Below are 17203 nucleotides of genomic sequence, written 5' to 3'. Positions count from 1 at the left end.
TGGCTTCTACCTCAGTTCGTTTTTTGCCTTCCTCTGGATTAACTTGCAGGATAACAGACTGAACTGGATGAACAGATGTCTTTTTTCAGCCTTACAAATTATGTTACATATGTTACTATATAAATGTACCGCCGATTACCCGAAGAACGAGTGAAACTCCCTTTCATTGGGTAATCTGATTGTTTGTAAACATACAAAAAGCATTGTTTGCTGCCGGCAAACAACGAGTCAGTATGGGGAAGCATAATGGAATTTGTGATCGCTCCTCCCCATACTCTGGAGGAGATCGCTGCATGTAAATGTGTCTCCTCCACCAGCGATCAGCAGATTGTCGGGAAGGAACGCTTCCCATCCGACAATCTGCTGCTCTGTCGTCCCATTTAAAGCGGCCTTAAAGAGGCTCTGTCATCTGTTGACCCCTATATTAGATCAGGCAAATAGCCTGGTAGGGGTGATCCTGCAGTTTAAAATGATACCTTCCTCCTCACTGTCGTCACCAAGGTTGTTGATAAAATCATACTTTTATTCTTTTGCTGCCAGTTATTTTCGAGCACCAGGAGGCAGAGCACTAATATGCAATGCCTACCAACATCTAAACACCCCCCGCTTCCCTTGATTGACAGCACTAGCCCAAGTCGAACTCTCGCGCTGTGAATCAAGGGGAGGGGGGTGTTTAGATGTTGGTAGGGGGTCACATAGAGGTGCTTGTACTTAAAAAGCCAGCCTCCTGGTGCTCGAAATAGCCTGCTAACAAAGGAATAAAAGTATGATTTTATCAACAACCGTGGTGCCGACAGTGAGGAGGATGGTATCATTTTAAGCTGCAGGGTCACCTATATTAAACCAAGCACATAGCCTGTGAGGGGTGATCCTGCAGTATAAAATGATACCATCCTCTTCAGGTTTTTTCATTTTGAGCTCCAGGAGGCAAGCTTTTTCATTTTAAACTGCAGGATCTGCAGCCAATTGCAGGTGGAGATGGGGACGAGCCTCCCTAGCATCACGTGTGGCGGGACTCCTTTAGCCTTTCTTTACGCGACCGTAGTTTTGGTCCGCGTCTGATCCACATTGTATTCTATGGAACTGGATGTCATTATAGAACATATCCCATTTTGCAAGATGCACATGGCCAGTATCCACATTTTGCGAACAATACTGTACTGCTGTGTAAATGTAGCCTTAGGCCTATTGCACACGAACGTGTGTGCTTCGTGGCCGTATTGCGGACCGCAAATCCGGAGATGAGAAACGGAAGCACGGAACGGAACCACTACGGAGTGCTTCCGTGGGGTTTCGTACCGTACTTACGTTCTGCAAAAAGATAGAACATGTCCTATCTTTTTGTGGAACGGCCGGATCGCGGACCCATTAAAGTGAATGGGTCCGCAGCACAGCCACGGGGCGCACACGTTTGTGTGCAAGAGGCCTTGGTCAAACTATTGGTGGGGTTTCCAGAAGTCAGACCTTCACTGATCTTGTATTGATGGTCCCAGTAACCCCATTAAGCATGATGTTGATGACATATGAAGGTAGTCCTTACTCTTAGTAACTCTTTGGTTAGCAGTTCTTTTATACAGCAATGGGAACAAGAGTTAATCTACAGCCAGGGAAACTTTTGCATGGTGTTTGTATTTTTCCACCACACCATATTTGTGTGGAGTTCCTCTGGTTTCCTGACACACACCAAGCAAATACTTGGGTTAACTACTGTATATGCAGTAGCTCCCTGAAGTTTGGTTACATTGTCAATCAAGGAAGTACTTAGAAGCCCATAGCAAAAAAAATGCCTTGGTAATATCAAACAACTTTTATTCATCCTCCATTCCTATCCCATGTTGGAAAGAAGGGTGCTATGGTCTGTTTTCCTTCTAAAATAGTGGGGCCATGAAGAGGGAAAGCATCATAGTCCACCCCATTATAGGGGGAAGAGAATAAGGAAAACCTGTGTTGTGCCACCAGTCTTTTAAGATCCCCATAGAAGCTGCACAGTGGGAGTTTTCTGTGTAGACCCTTTGGGTCAGCCCAACAAAGAGCTTAGAGATAATAGTGTATGATGATTCTCTGACTATTAGTTCTACTATATTTCAATCCTTAAAGGGGTTATTCTATGATTTAATGTAAAAAATGAAAATCAGACATCGTATAGTACATGACAATCTCTTTCTGACAAAGCTAGAACCAGCCCTGCACCTCACATGGATCCAGAGATCTCCCCGTTCATTGTTCTGCTAGATTTATATCAAGCTGACAGCTAAGGGGGCGTGTCTCAGCTCTCCCTATCACAGCTCAGGAGGCAGGTGAAGGATGAAACTGAGCATGTGCGGCCTTCTCAGTGAGCAGGACAGAGAAATAAGAAAAAGAACAAACAGCAGGTGTCGCTTGACAGATGCACTTTATTTAATAACTCAGTGGCTATGCAAAATCCTTAATTACATGCAATTACAAAAGTATTCAAATCCAGGTGCTGGTTTAAAAACTGTAGAATCATACCCCTTTAATGAATTTTCACACCTAGAAATAGAAACCGCTTTGCAAGTTTATGCTTTTTAAGTGCCAAACAGCAGTTATTTACCTTCTTGTCCAGTGAGCTGGCACTCTACTGCCATATAATACATAATGTCTCTGGCTTGCATTTTCTGAGCACCTTGTATAGCTGAGGGGAGGAGAATGCAGAAACCGTAGGGCTAATTTGCTTTACAGAAGCAGGCAATCTGTTTGTGGCATATGCATCCTTTGTAGTTTGTACATAATGGACACAATTACTGCAGCTAAAAGCAAGTTAAAAATAGTCCAATGCCAGGTAAGGTAGATTCTGCGATGCCAGTTCTATTTTTATGGATGCGCAGCAGTTGTAGGACAGCAGAGTCGTAGAGTCAGCAGGTCATTGATCTGAGGGCTGGAGGCTTTATCTCAGACATTATGTCGCAAGTCAAGCAAAACCGTCGGATCCAGTTGTACAGTCAGTTTGTGTTCTTAGACACAGAATCTTGTCTTCTGACCTAAAGACTTTTTGCTTTGATTTGTCGGTCAGGCCCAGACAATGTAGATTTTTACAGAAGATCCTAAAGTTGACGTACAAATCACTTTGTCCTTTCAATCATTGATCTTACCAGGCTCATGACCTATAGCTTCATGCAGTGTAATTACTGCATCCCAGTTAAGGCGGACCCCCTCCCCCTAAAGTTTCTGTTAGGTTTGTCTACATCCTGGATGTAATAATTGTAGTGGATGGCACTCCTCTTGATGGTAGTCGGTGCTCAGTGGAAGGGGTCTATCAGAGTATACTCATATAAACCACGGCACTCGAAGTATTGCAAGATAAGATTCTTTTTTATTATTTATTGTCCATCCCAAATGGATCTTTTTATAGGTACACTGGCCAACGTTTCGGTCTGTTTAAGACCTTGATCACGGCCTGAAAAATATATAGGTACAACATTTTTTAGTACCTCATAGGTACAATATTAATGGACAATAATTGGTACAGAAATTGTCAAAACAAAATAATAGAAAAAGTAATACAACTACAATAGATGTCTATCATAAAGAGACAGTAGAATAAATGAATTAAGTGCGCCATATGAGGTAGGCTGGATAATGCTTGGCAGGACGTAGGAGTTGTCTGTGTCTTCGTTGTAAGAATTATATAGAGACCTGTACATAAAGGGGTCATAGAGTATGTAAGTACAAGTTATTCTGATACTGCAATCGACGATATTGGTTAAAACAAAATCATACTTGTGTGGTCACAGAGTATGGTCATTGATTAGCCTATGAAAAAAGTACACAGAATAATCATATCAAGAAGACTTGCAAATATATAAATGTCCTGGGTTTGACATTAAATATAGATTCTGGGGAACAGTGCAAACATGTCTACTGGATAAGCTTGGAGCTGATGAGAGCCATATTAATGTAGCTATACATTGATATACCTTGTGAGGGCCATATCAATGTAGCTGCATGATGATATACCTTGTAGTCAGGATTCACACAGATAGGTAATGGGGATCAACGACAAAACAAAGTATAGTGGATCCAGGAGAACACTAATATTAAGCATATATAGATATATATAGAGAACCGCTACAAGTAGTGCGTCTGGCATAATAATATAACATAATAAGACATGTGATGAAGACAGACCTTAGTGCAGGAGACCGGAGGTATCAGGGAGGACCTGGTGTGTCCGTGTTGGTAGCGAGTTTAAATAGGGAGATAGGGGAGATTAGCGCAGGCGCCGGCGTCTCTCTGCTTTTGCCGAGATATCGCGAGGACAGTGACGTCACTCGCGCATGCGTAGTGATTCGTATTCACAGGTTAGATAGAGCCAGGGCTCGTTTTGTATTGCGCATGCGCTGGGAGATAGAGGAACGTATCTATGAGAATCGCTACAGTACTGGATACTATATGATGTACTGTATATGTTGAATGTACAATATAGTCGGCTCCAAGATGTATACTATATATGAAAGTCTATTATGGCAACTAATAAATAACACTCTATGATAATATACTACGATAATATACTACACTCTATGATAATATACTACCTGTGTTGTTGAGACTATGGGGGTCATTTTGTCTGTGGAAATAGGAGAAAAGAAAGTTAAATTTATAGAATATACAATTTTCTAAACAAATAATTAATAACAGCATACAAATGGATATCCTAATAGACTTATTGCGTTATAGTCTATTTGTTCGTATGGGTGCTGAGTTTATGGAAAAGAACATATGAAACGTCAAATCCAAGGAATATGGTTTTCTTTGATTCCTTACAGAAAAGTTGTTTATAGGTTAAGTTAAATCCTGAAATCAAAGTCCCTGTTCATTCCATGGGGGAAAAGAGTCTTTAACTCGAAGATCCAGAATGATTCCCGTTCTTTGAGACGAGCGACTCTATTGCCTCCGCGTCGGCTTTGTGGCACATATTCTAGCACCTGGAATTGAAGCTGGTTGATCTGATGTTTATTTGATATAAATGATGTGGGACCGGGAGTATCAGTTCTATTGCATCGGATGTCGGACTTATGTTTGGATATACGGTCACGTACGCATTGGGTCGTTTCGCCTACATATGCAAGGCCACATGGGCATTTAATAAGATACACTACAAAGGATGAGTTGCAAGTATAAAAATCTTTTGCTTGATAGATTTTGCCCTGGGTGAGGATGTGTAATCCTATTTCCCTTCATGACATTGGTGCACTGGGCACAATGTAGCATGGGTAGGTGCCCGTCTTGCGGGGGGCCAGAGTGGTTTGTCGTATTTGTGGTAGGGATGAGCCCACATCAGCCTGTACTAATTTGTCTTTGAGATTGGTGGGACGTTTATAGCACATACGGATTGGGTTACTGAACTCGGATACTTTGGGATATGACCGTGCTAATATGGACCAATGTTTTTTAATTATATTTTGGATCTTTGATGCAAGAAGGATGGTAGGTGGTTATGAAAGGAATACGTGAGGAAGCTACAGGTCTGGAGGAACATGAATGAGTTTGTTGGGCTAGGGTCAGTTCGTCTTCAAGTAATCTGATGGGGTAGCCTCTATCCGTGAATTTGCTTGCCATTTCTTTAAGGCGTTGTTTGCAGAGTGAGGGGTCGGCTACTATTCTAGTTACTCGTGTAAACTGAGATCGTGGTAAGGATTGCTTGGTATTGCGAGGGTGGACAACTGGAATAATGAAGCAGTGTGTTACGGTCAGTGGGTTTTCGGAAAAGATCAGTGGTTAATGAGCCGGTTGGAGTCCTAACTACCAATGTGCCTAGAAAGCTTATCCTGTTTGAGTCCGTATGAGAGGTAAAAGAAAGATCCTGATCTTGTTGGTTAATGTGGTCAATAAACTGTGAGAGTGAGTCACTATCGCCAGGTCCAGATACAGAAAATGTCATCGATATATCGATGCCAAGTTAGTGCAAATTGTTGAAAAAGAGAGTTAGAGTAGACATAGTCTTCCTCAAATTTTGCCATGAAGGCATTTGCGTAGGGTGGCGCTACGTTAGCACCCATTGCTGTCCCCCGTTTCTGTATATAGAATTCATCCCCAAACATGAAATAATTGTTATGTAGGAACTAGTCTCAGAAGTGTGAGACAAAAGGTTTGTGCACTAGATGTGTAGTTAGGAGGTTGAAGAAGGCTGGAGACAGGCTGTAATTCCTCTTTCATGGGTGATGGAAGTATAGAGACTATTTACGTCTAGTGTCACTAATAGGCTATTATCGGGTATAGTTTTCTAATGTGGAAATGGTTGATAGAAAGTGAGGTTGTGTCAAGTAGAAAGGAGCGGGTTTTTTTGATTAGTGGTGTGAGTATTTTTTCTAGAAAGATAGAGATTGGGAGAGAGAATGGAGTTGGTGGATGCTACTATGGGTCTGCCAGGAGGATCTGTTAAGTTTTTATGTATCTTGGGCAGTGTGTAGAGACAGGAGTGACTGGATGTTCATTGAGAAGAAAAGTATAGGTCGGTTTATCAATTATCCCTTGTTGGAGATGGACATCGAGTACAGGAGATAATTTCTTTTTTAATACGAAAAATGGGATTAAAAGGTACTTTAGAATAGGTTGTAGTGTCTGATAGTTGTCGTTTTATCTCTCTAACGTAATTTATGGTGTCCATAACCACGATGGCTCCGCCTTTGTCAGCTGGTTTTATCGTTATACCTTTGTCCTCCCTTAATATGTTAAGGGCAATTCGTTCTTCGCTTTTCAAATTATGGGGTGTATACATGGGTTTGTCTTTTAATTCTTTTAGGGTGTTGTCTATGTCTTTTCGGACCAGATCAATGAAGGCCTCTGCTGCGTGATAATTTTTAGGGGGCATGAATGTACTTTTATTTTTTAAATTAAGGGATTTAATGGATAAGTCTGAGACTGGAGTAAGTGTTTGGAATGTCTGCCCTGGTGGTTGCTGTTCGAAGTGTGCCTTTAATCTAATGGATCTGTAAAACCTTTGTAGGTCTTGTTCCAGGGAAAATGAGTGGACGGGGCCAGACGGACAAAAGGAGAGTCCTTTAGATAATATATTTAGTTCTGCAGGGGATAGTGTACGGGATGAGATGTTAACTACTATATCTGTACCTGTGAACGTGTCTGTATCCCGGTTGAGTTTCGACTGGTGTCTTCCCCTTCCTCGGCGTATGCGGCCGGTCTTCTTCTTCCTGGGCGATACCCGCGCCTGTGAAAAAACCGTTGATTTCGGTAACCAGTTGATCGTTCGCTCCCTGAGGAGGATGAAGCGTAGCCGGTGAAGGTGGAGTAATCGTTGGCCGTCGAGGAGCTTTGCCACTGCCATCTGTACACTCTCTGTAGTTGATAATCCTCCGAATCGCGGAAAAACTTGTTGCGTTTGGTCGTTTCAAGGTATTTTTGATGATCGTTGAGAATTTGTTCGGTCTTCTGTTTAAGGTCGGCCCACTCTTCTGCTGGAATTGTGGAGGTCAGTTGTGTTTCAATTCATCACATGTCTTATTATGTTATATTATTATGCCAGACGCACTACTTGTAGCGGTTCTCTATATATATCTATATATGCTTAATATTAGTGTTCTCCTGGATCCACTATACTTTGTTTTGTCGTTGATCCCCATTACCTATCTGTGTGAATCCTGACTACAAGGTATATCATCATGCAGCTACATTGATATGGCCCTCACAAGGTATATCAATGTATAGCTACATTAATATGGCTCTCATCAGCTCCAAGCTTATCCAGTAGACATGTTTGCACTGTTCCCCAGAATCTATATTTAATGTCAAACCCAGGACATTTATATATTTGCAAGTCTTCTTGATATGATTATTCTGTGTACTTTTTTCATAGGCTAATCAATGACCATACTCTGTGACCACACAAGTATGATTTTGTTTTAACCAATATCGTCGATTGCAGTATCAGAATAACTTGTACTTACATACTCTATGACCCCTTTATGTACAGGTCTCTATATAATTCTTACAACGAAGACACAGACAACTCCTACGTCCTGCCAAGCATTATCCAGCCTACCTCATATGGCGCACTTAATTCATTTATTCTACTGTCTCTTTATGATAGACATCTATTGTAGTTGTATTACTTTTTCTATTATTTTGTTTTGACAATTTCTGTACCAATTATTGTCCATTAATATTGTACCTATGAGGTACTAAAAAAAATGTTGTACCTATATATTTTTCAGGCCGTGATCAAGGTCTTAAACAGACCGAAACGTTGGCCAGTGTACCTATAAAAAGATCCATTTGGGATGGACAATAAATAATAAAAAAGAATCTTATCTTGCAATACTTCGAGTGCCGTGGTTTATATGTGTCTACATCCTGGAGCCATTGGTTTTCATTTTTACAGGATGGAAGTGACTGATCTATTATCATCCCTCAAGATCTCCTTCATGGATCTGGTGTGTTCAATTTTTATCTGCTCCATTGCCTAAAGTCTTTGTTCACTTTGGTGGTGAATGCTCCACTTAGGGTCACTGTGGCAGATTCTGTCAGTGCTATTCTTGACTGAACCTCGATTACCCCATTGAGAGTGACTGGTATTTGTCGTTTGGCAATTTTTGACAGCAAGGTTAGCACAGCATTGAGCGCTGTTCTTGCCATCAAAATGTTGGAAACTTTGACAGAACCATGATTTACAATGGAGTCTGTCGGGTGCCACATGTGGCAGATCCACCAATGTAACCATTATAAATGGGAGCCCTGTCATCTGTGTGAATAGATTCATTGAGGGACCTTTGTCTAAAGTCTAATTGCGCTCAAATCTAAATGTTCAGGTGTGACTGCAGTTATCTCCATGCTGTGCCATTATATTGCACTGCCTTGGGTTCCGTAAGCTGCGATATGGGGAGTTCTTTGGTGAGATCCTTGTACTGGAGAACTACTTCACCTGGCCCATGGCATTCTGTTTTGTCATCATCGCATATTTTTTTCCATCCCATCAAAATAATTTATAAGGAATTTCTGAACCATTCTAGCATGGGTTCTACTTTTTATGGAGTCTGAGTTAGGTGATCCACTATGGGGTCAGGGACAAGCCTGTGTGACTTGGAGGACACTGCTGCAAATTTTTGGTACGGCCATTTTTTAGATGGTCCATAATGGTGATAGCAGCTACAGTAGCATATGGAACAAGCTTTACAACTATGTATGATTCAGTCATGGCCTTTCACTACCTGTCTTCTCTTCTACTCCGTATTCAAGTACTGTATATAACAGCTCGTGGATGTGACACCGACACCAGCTAATAGTAGCAGTGAAGACTCACAAGTCTCTGTTTCAGTAATGAGCAATTGACTGGCATACTGAAATCCCAGTCTGTGATTATTTAGATTTCCTACTTCTGTCTTGAATCCAGCAGCCAAAATAACAATAACTTTTACAAAGACAGGTGCACTCTGCGGTCTTACTAAACCCTCATACTGATGTAAAATTGAGAGATTAGCCAACAAGTCCTACGTGAGGACATGTCTGAGCCCGAGCACCTCGCCAAGGTTTCTCAAGTAGCTCTGGACCTAACTCTAAACCTGCCTGTGCCGTATGGGCAATACCAGCAGCCAATGGGCGAATTACAGGAGCGCAAGGTCTGACTCACAGCAATCTCCCAGTAACCTCCAGCATGTGACCATGCATACAATGGGAGGAGGCAGAGAGCTCTGAGCCCCACCCAAGACTGGCTGATATTGCCCAGGCCTCACATGTGCACCAGAATGCTGCCCGTGGACGGAAATAAAGGAACATTCAGACTAGGAGTTTCTACACCTCCAAAGAATTCTAAATACAAACTACAAATTGGCGTGGTAATGAAAAGCAGGAAATGCTCAACCCCATATGCAGTGGCGCATCTATACGGGGGGGGGGGGGGCAGATCCTGCACTTGTGGTCCGCTGCTAATGGCAATCCCCAGCAAAAATGCATACAATGGAGGATGTCCACAGCGGACCACATGTACCATAATAGACATCCTACACAGGATAGCAAATGTGTGTATGTGATAAACAATCAAACAAAATAACAATAACTTATACAAAGACAGGTGCACTCTGCGGTCTTACTAAACCCTGATACTGATGTAAAATTGAGAGATTAGCCAACATATCCTACTGTGGAGGACATGTCTGAGCTCGAGCACCAGACCAAGGTTTCTCAAGTAGTTCGGGGCCTAACGCTAAACCTGCCTGTGCCGTATGGGCAATACCAGCAGCCAATGGGCGAATTACAGGAGCGCAAGGTCTGACTCACAGCAATCTCCCAGTAACCTCCAGCATGTGACCATGCATACAATGGGAGGAGGCAGAGAGCTCTGAGCCCCACCCAAGACTGGCTGATATTGCCCAGGCCTCACATGTGCACCAGAATGCTGCCCATGAATGGAAATAAAGGCGCATTCAGACTAGGAGTTCCTACACCTCCAGACAATTCTATATATAAACTACAAATTGGCGCAGTAATGAAAAACAGGAAGTGCTCAACCCCATATGCAGTGGCACATCCATTTTTTCCCCTATGCCAACAAAACAATGGCTCAGGAGCACTATTGGCAGTACTGTGTGGGTAGTTTGGGGGCAGTGTTATGAGTTTACCCTATGGTAGTATTTTTTTTTAGCTACTCTGAGGGTGTTGATTTGCAGTATTATGTTCTATAGAAGTTTGAATTTGGCGACCAGGGTAAGAGATCTACTTAGGCTGTTGGGGGAACAAGACCCACATTTACTAACACTGGAATACTGTGCCATTGAGGAAAACTATTGTACCTGTGATGGTTCATCATCACATTTCTGGAAGACTATAGTAAGCTACAGTGGATCAGTCACAGGGATACCTCCTTTCCCAACACAAATTAAATCCCATTTCATATACAGGTTGTAAGCCTTTTAGGTCAAGTACACATCAAGATAATGGCCTCTGTTTTACATGCACACTAGGAAAAGCTTCCAAGATATACCTCTGATGGAGGCCTTCAATGTATCCTACTGTATAGGCATATAGTGGTAATATGTTGCCCATAGATTGGAACCCCACTGATCATAAAGTGATGGTATATTCTAGCAAGATGAGAATACCCCTTTTAAGAGTTTATTTACCCTGAACTACCTTTGTCTCTATAGATGGGATTTGACACCAGATGAGTTGTCTCTCACTGGACTCGACACATATATGTGATCCCTTGAATAGGCAGCATGTCTTGTATATTTAACTTTCAGAAGCAATATATGTTCTCCTCTGATTTACAGCTGATTGCCAGCACTCATTCCTCAATGGGGAGCAATTTTTACTGCTCTGATGACCTAGATAACTTGGAAATGGGGTGGACTACAGAGAAAAAAGAGCAATGGAGGTCTTTAAATTGGAAAAAAAAATTTTTTTGTGATTTATGTTTCACTTATTTACCAGAAAAGAAGTGAGGCTAAGGGTTCGTTCGCATATGTGGCAGCAGATTCTACACTTCACCGCTGGATCTCTATCAACTATAATGGGGCATTAATGCTGGGTTTCGGCCAGAAAAAATACTGTTGCATGCAATGGCTTTTGCCCGGTCAACAGCTGGATCAAGCTTGCCACAGATGCAAATGTACCTTAAAGGGAACCTGTCACTGGTATTTTGTGTATAGAGCTGAGGACATGGGCTGCTAGCACATCCGCAATACCCAGTCCCCATAGCTCTGTGTGCTTTTATTGTGTAAAAAAAACGATTTGATGCATATGCAAATTAACCTGAGATGAGTCCTGTCCCTGACTCATCTCACATACAGGACTCATCTCGGGTTAATTTGCATATGTATCAAATCAGGTTTTTTTTTACACAATAAAAGCACACAGAGCTATGGGGACTGGGTATTGCGGATGTGCTGGCGGCCATCTAGCAACCCATGTCCCCAGCTCTATGCACAAAATCCCGGTGACAGGTTCCCTTTAAGGTTGTGTTCACGTGTGCATTGCGCTTTGTGTTCTTCTCATCTGTCACAAGACCAGAAAAAAAAATCTGATCGTCTTTATTTTGAGCATCGGTTTTGCAGAGTTTGTGCTAATTCTGTCAGGTTTCAGTTATTTTTGATGGGAGGAAAAGTATAGCAGGCAACAATAACTGATCTGACGGCCATTCAGACGAATAAGGATTAAACCGGATCAGCTATTATTCTCTGTGCCTCTGAATCAGAAGAACGGAAAGCTCAGCGCAAGTGTTAACGCAGTATTGATAAGTCCATGAACTTTCTACCCCCAAGGCTTCTTACAACTAATCCGTGTATAACACAAATCCTTTTTTTTTGTTGCCAGATCCTTCTGCAAGCAGCGTGCCGCCATAGAAAAGGAGTATGGTCAGGTGAGACGGAGTGACTTGTGTAATCGTTTTGGAGGTATTACAGACATGGAGGTATAGAATTTGTGTTCCCATTGTTGACAATGGCATCAATTCAGATTCATAATCGGATTACTTCAGGATTACTTCAGAACTATCCAGCTCAAAATAACGGCCAAAATGATGACCTGTAACAGTTGTAGCCCCACATGATAGCATGTAAATAATGGGTGAAGAGAAGAGCCACTATAGGGAACAGAAAGATCTTATTGTGTCAGGATAGGAAAGATATGATGGCTTCTAAAGTCCAAATAGTGAGATGTACTGTAAGTGCCTACAGGTTGCAGATGCGATCCACTTCTCATAACTGGACATATATATGATTGACAGCTGCACTCATTTAACCTCTTTAGACATATCTGCCAAGTGTCTTTGTTGTCACTGGCCTGTCCCCCAAAGTGGCCTGCAGAATGAGTGGGTTTTGTGCAAAACTCTCTGAATCAAAGACCCTTCTCCAGTATTCTCGTAGCTATAGCCTGTAATATTATTACACCCCAATGAAATACATCACCACCTCCTCAGGCAGAGAGTGCCATAGTCTCACTTCTCTTACCCCTTCAAACAATTGATTGGCAGGAGTTGGCCTCCCACTTCTCTGATATTGATGACCTATCCTGAGGACCACTTTAAGTTCTATGTCTTTCTTGTGTGAACTGATGCCCAGAACATCACACAATTTTTATAGTTAGACCTTAAAACTGCTTGAGCCTACTTTTGCATGTGCAAAACATAATGGTTTATAAAGATACTAGACATTAAAGGGAGTCTTTCACCTAAAATGACCATTATAGAATACTAACCCCATGATCTGCATTATAGTCCCCATATTTGAATGCTACTTACCGTATAGCTGTCCGTCGCTTATTTTCGCTAAAAAACACTTTTATTCAATATGTAAATTAGGTTCTGTCCAGGGGCGGCGTGCAAGCGGCCAGTGCCCAGGCCTCTCTTTGCTTTTCATATGAAACCCCTCCCCTTTCACCCCTATGGCCCACCCTAGGTTCTTCAGAAATCCAGCCCCAGCGCCGTTCACAAGATTCGCCGCGCCTGTGCACTTCATTCCCCATTATGGGTAGAGGCACAAGAGCGTTTAATGCGCATGTGACGGCCTGTACATCTAGCCGGCTTTGTGCCTCTGCCCATAATGGGGAATGAAGTGCGTAGGTGCGGTGAATCTTGTATACGGCGCTGGCGCTGGATTTCTAAAGAACGCTGCCCGTGGGCACCTCCAGAACCTAATTAACATATTGAATAAAAGTGTTTTTTAGCGAAAATAAGCTACGGACAGCTGTACGGTAAGTAGCATTCAAATATTAGGTCTATAATGCAGATCATGGGGTTAGTGTTCTATAATGGTCAGTTTAGGTGAAAGACTCCCTTTAAGCCTGTTACAATAACGGGCGCTAGAACAGATGTGCATAAACATTAGTAGAAACAGTCTATATTAAATGGCAAGGGAACTTGACCACATTGACTGGTGGCTGAGACTGCTGGCACTGACTGGTGGCTGTATAACTGGCACTGACTGCTGGTGCTGAGACTGGGGCTTGTACTGGTGGCACTGACTGATGGTTGAGATGGCTGGCACTGACTGGTGGCTGACACTGCTGGCGCTGTGACCTGTGGCTGTAAGACTGGAACTGACTGCTGGTGCTGAGACTGCTGGTAGCAACTGGTGGGTCAGACTACTGACAGGGTCTCCTCTCTATATGGCTGATAGTGCTGGGACTGACGAACAGAAATGGTGGCACTCGATCTGCTTGCCGGCGTGCAGGTGGCATTTGAAGCGCTGTTTCCTGATTGGTCAGCGTGCTGGTGTGAGCGGTGCGGGTGCGTGTTATTATTAGGGTTATTCCTGCAGTATAGAAATCTTTTGCTAGAGGTAGTTGTGCATTGTGATTGTATATGTGTGTGTTTGTGTGTGTGTGTGTGTGTGTGTGTATATATATATATATATATACACAGTACAGACCAAAAGTTTGGACACACCTTTTCATTCAAAGAGTTTTCTTTATTTTCATGACTATGAAAATTGTAGATTCACACTGAAGGCATCAAAACTATGAATTAACACATGTGGAATTATATACATAACAAAAAAGTGTGAAACAACTGAAAATATGTCATATTCTAGGTTCTTCAAAGTAGCCACCTTTTGCTTTGATTACTGCTTTGCACACTCTTGGCATTCTCTTGATTAGCTTCAAGAGGTATTCACCTGAAATGGTCTTCCAACAGTCTTGAAGGAGTTCCCAGAGATGCTTAGCACTTGTTGGCCCTTTTGCCTTCACTCTGCGGTCCAGCTCACCCCAAACCATCTCAATTGGGTTCAGGTCCAGTGACTGTGGAGGCCAGGTCATCGGCGCAGCACCCCATCACTCTCCTTCATGGTCAAATAGCCCTTACACAGCCTGGAGATGTGTTTGGGGTCATTGTCCTGTTGAAAAATAAATGATGGTCCAACTAAACGCAAACCGGATGGAATAGCATGCCGCTGCAAGATGCTGTGGTAGCCATGCTGGTTCAGTATGCCTTCAATTTTGAATAAATACCCAACAGTGTCACCAGCAAAGCACCCCCACACCATCACACCTCCTCCTCCATGCTTCACGGTGGGAACCAGACATGTAAAGTCCATCCGTTCACCTTTTCTTCGTCGCACAAAGACAAGGTGGTTGGAACCAAAGATCTCAAATTTGGACTCATCAGACCAAAGCACAGATTTCCACTGGTGTAATGTCCATTCCTTGTGTTCTTTAGCCCAAACAAGTCTCTTCTGCTTGTTGCCTGTCCTTAGCAGTGGTTTCCTAGCAGATATTCTACCATGAAGGCCTGATTCACACAGTCTCCTCCTAACAGTTGTTCTAGAGATGTGTCTGCTGCTAGAACTCTGTGTGGCATTGACCTGGTCTCTAATCTGAGCTGCTGTTAACCTGCGATTTCTGAGGCTGGTGACTCGGATCAAATTATCCTCCGCAGCAGAGGTGACTCTTGGTCTTCCTTTCCTGGGGCGGTCCGCATGTGAGCCAGTTTCTTTGTAGCGTATGATGGTTTTTGTGACTGCACTTGGGGACACTTTCAAAGTTTTCCCAATTTTTCGGACTGACTGACCTTCATTTCTTAAAGTAATGATGGCCACTTGTTTTTCTTTATTTAGCTGCTTTTTTCTTGCCATAATACAAATTCTAACAGTCTATTCAGTAGGACTATCAGCTGTGTATCCACCTGACTTCTCCACAACGCAACTGATGGTCCCATCCCCATTTATAAGGCAAGAAATCCCACTTATTAAACCTGACAGGGCACACCTGTGAAGTGAAAACCATTTCAGGTGACTACCTCTTGAAGCTCATCAAGAGAATGCCAAGAGTGTGCAAAGCAGTAATCAAAGCAAAAGGTGGCTACTTTGAAGAACCTAGAATATGACATATTTTCAGTTATTTCACACTTTTTTTGTTATGTATATAATTCCACATGTGTTAATTCATAGTTTTGATGCCTTCAGTGTGAATCTACAATTTTCATAGTCATGAAAATAAAGAAAACTCTTTGAATGAGAAGGTGTGTCCAAACTTTTGGTCTGTACTGTATATATAAAGTTACTCTTTATATGAGGCAAGGTAACAAAAAAATGGCTGTTCTGGCACAGTTTTTATTATTATTTTGTTTACAATGTTCACCTGCAGAGTAGATAATGTGATATTTTTATAGAGCAGGTCGTAACGATGCGGCGATACCTAATAAGTCTATTTATTTTATTTTTATTATTTTGAATTTACACAATAAAAATAAAAAAATCATGTTTTTGTGTTTCCATTTTCTAAAACCTCATTTTTTGCTGGAAGAAATTATGTTTGATTGGTACCATTTTGGGGCACATGAATTTTTGATTGCTTGGTACACTTTTTGTGATGTAAGGTGATAAAAATGGCTTTTTTGGCAAATTCTTTTGCAGCGTTCACCAGACGGTTTGGATCACATGCTATTTTTATAGAGCAGGTTGTTACGGACACAGCGATGCCTAATATGTTTACACAATAAAAGCATTTTTGAAAATAAATCATGTTTTTGTGTTTCCATTTTCTGAAAGCCGCATTTTTTTATTTTTTGGGCGATTGTCTTAGGTAGGGTCTCATTTTTTGCAGGCGGAGATGACGGTTTGGTACTATTATGGGGCACATATGACTTTTTGATTGCTTGGTATTACACTTTTTGTAATGTAAGGTGATTAGAAAATAAAAAATTGCCACATTTTTATTTTTTATGGTGTTCACCAGATGAGTTGGATCACATGCTATTTGTATAGAGCAGGTCATTACAGACATGACGATACCTAAGGGTACTTTCACACTAGCGTTATTCTTTTCCGTCCTAGGGGCTCGATACCGGAAAATAACTGATCAGTTTCATCCCCATGCATTCTGAATGGAGAGAAATCCATTCAGGATGCATCAGGATGTCTTCAGTTCAGTCTTTGCCTTTTCAGGACGGAGATAATACCGAAGCATGCTGCAGTTTTAACTCCGTCCAAAATTCCGGATCAGATGCCGGATCCGGCATTAATTTACATTAAAATGTATTAGTGCCGGATCTGGCATTAAAAATACAGAAATGCCGGATCCGTCCTTCCGGTCTGATCATGCGCAGACCAGTAAAAATGTGAAGAAAATAGAAACTGATCTGTTTGTCCGTATGACAAACGGAGAGACGGATCCGTTCTTGCAATGCATTTGTGAGACGGATCCGGATCCGTCTACAAATGCTGTCCGTTTGCATGCAGATTGCCTGATCCGGCAGGCAGTCCCGGCGACGGAACTGCTTGCCGGATCACTCTGCCGCAAG

The 17203-nt window shown here is 42.1% G+C and overlaps 1 protein-coding gene across 1 annotated transcript in view; it reads left to right on the top strand.

Moving 5' to 3' along the window:
• The window catches only part of LOC122923254 (F-BAR and double SH3 domains protein 1-like), an 89307-nt gene that overhangs the window by 20987 nt on the left and 51117 nt on the right, over positions 1-17203 (top strand). Inside the window, exon 3 of the mRNA XM_044274035.1 lies at positions 12280-12325. Coding sequence (XP_044129970.1) covers positions 12280-12325 — 46 coding nt within the window. The remainder of the gene's footprint in view (positions 1-12279; positions 12326-17203) is intronic.

Source organism: Bufo gargarizans, unplaced genomic scaffold, assembly GCF_014858855.1.
Source record: "Bufo gargarizans isolate SCDJY-AF-19 unplaced genomic scaffold, ASM1485885v1 original_scaffold_1406_pilon, whole genome shotgun sequence".
NCBI classification, from domain to species: Eukaryota; Metazoa; Chordata; class Amphibia; order Anura; family Bufonidae; genus Bufo; species Bufo gargarizans.
The sequence above is the reverse complement of the archived record's forward strand: the minus strand, read 5'-3'. Positions and strand labels throughout refer to the sequence as shown.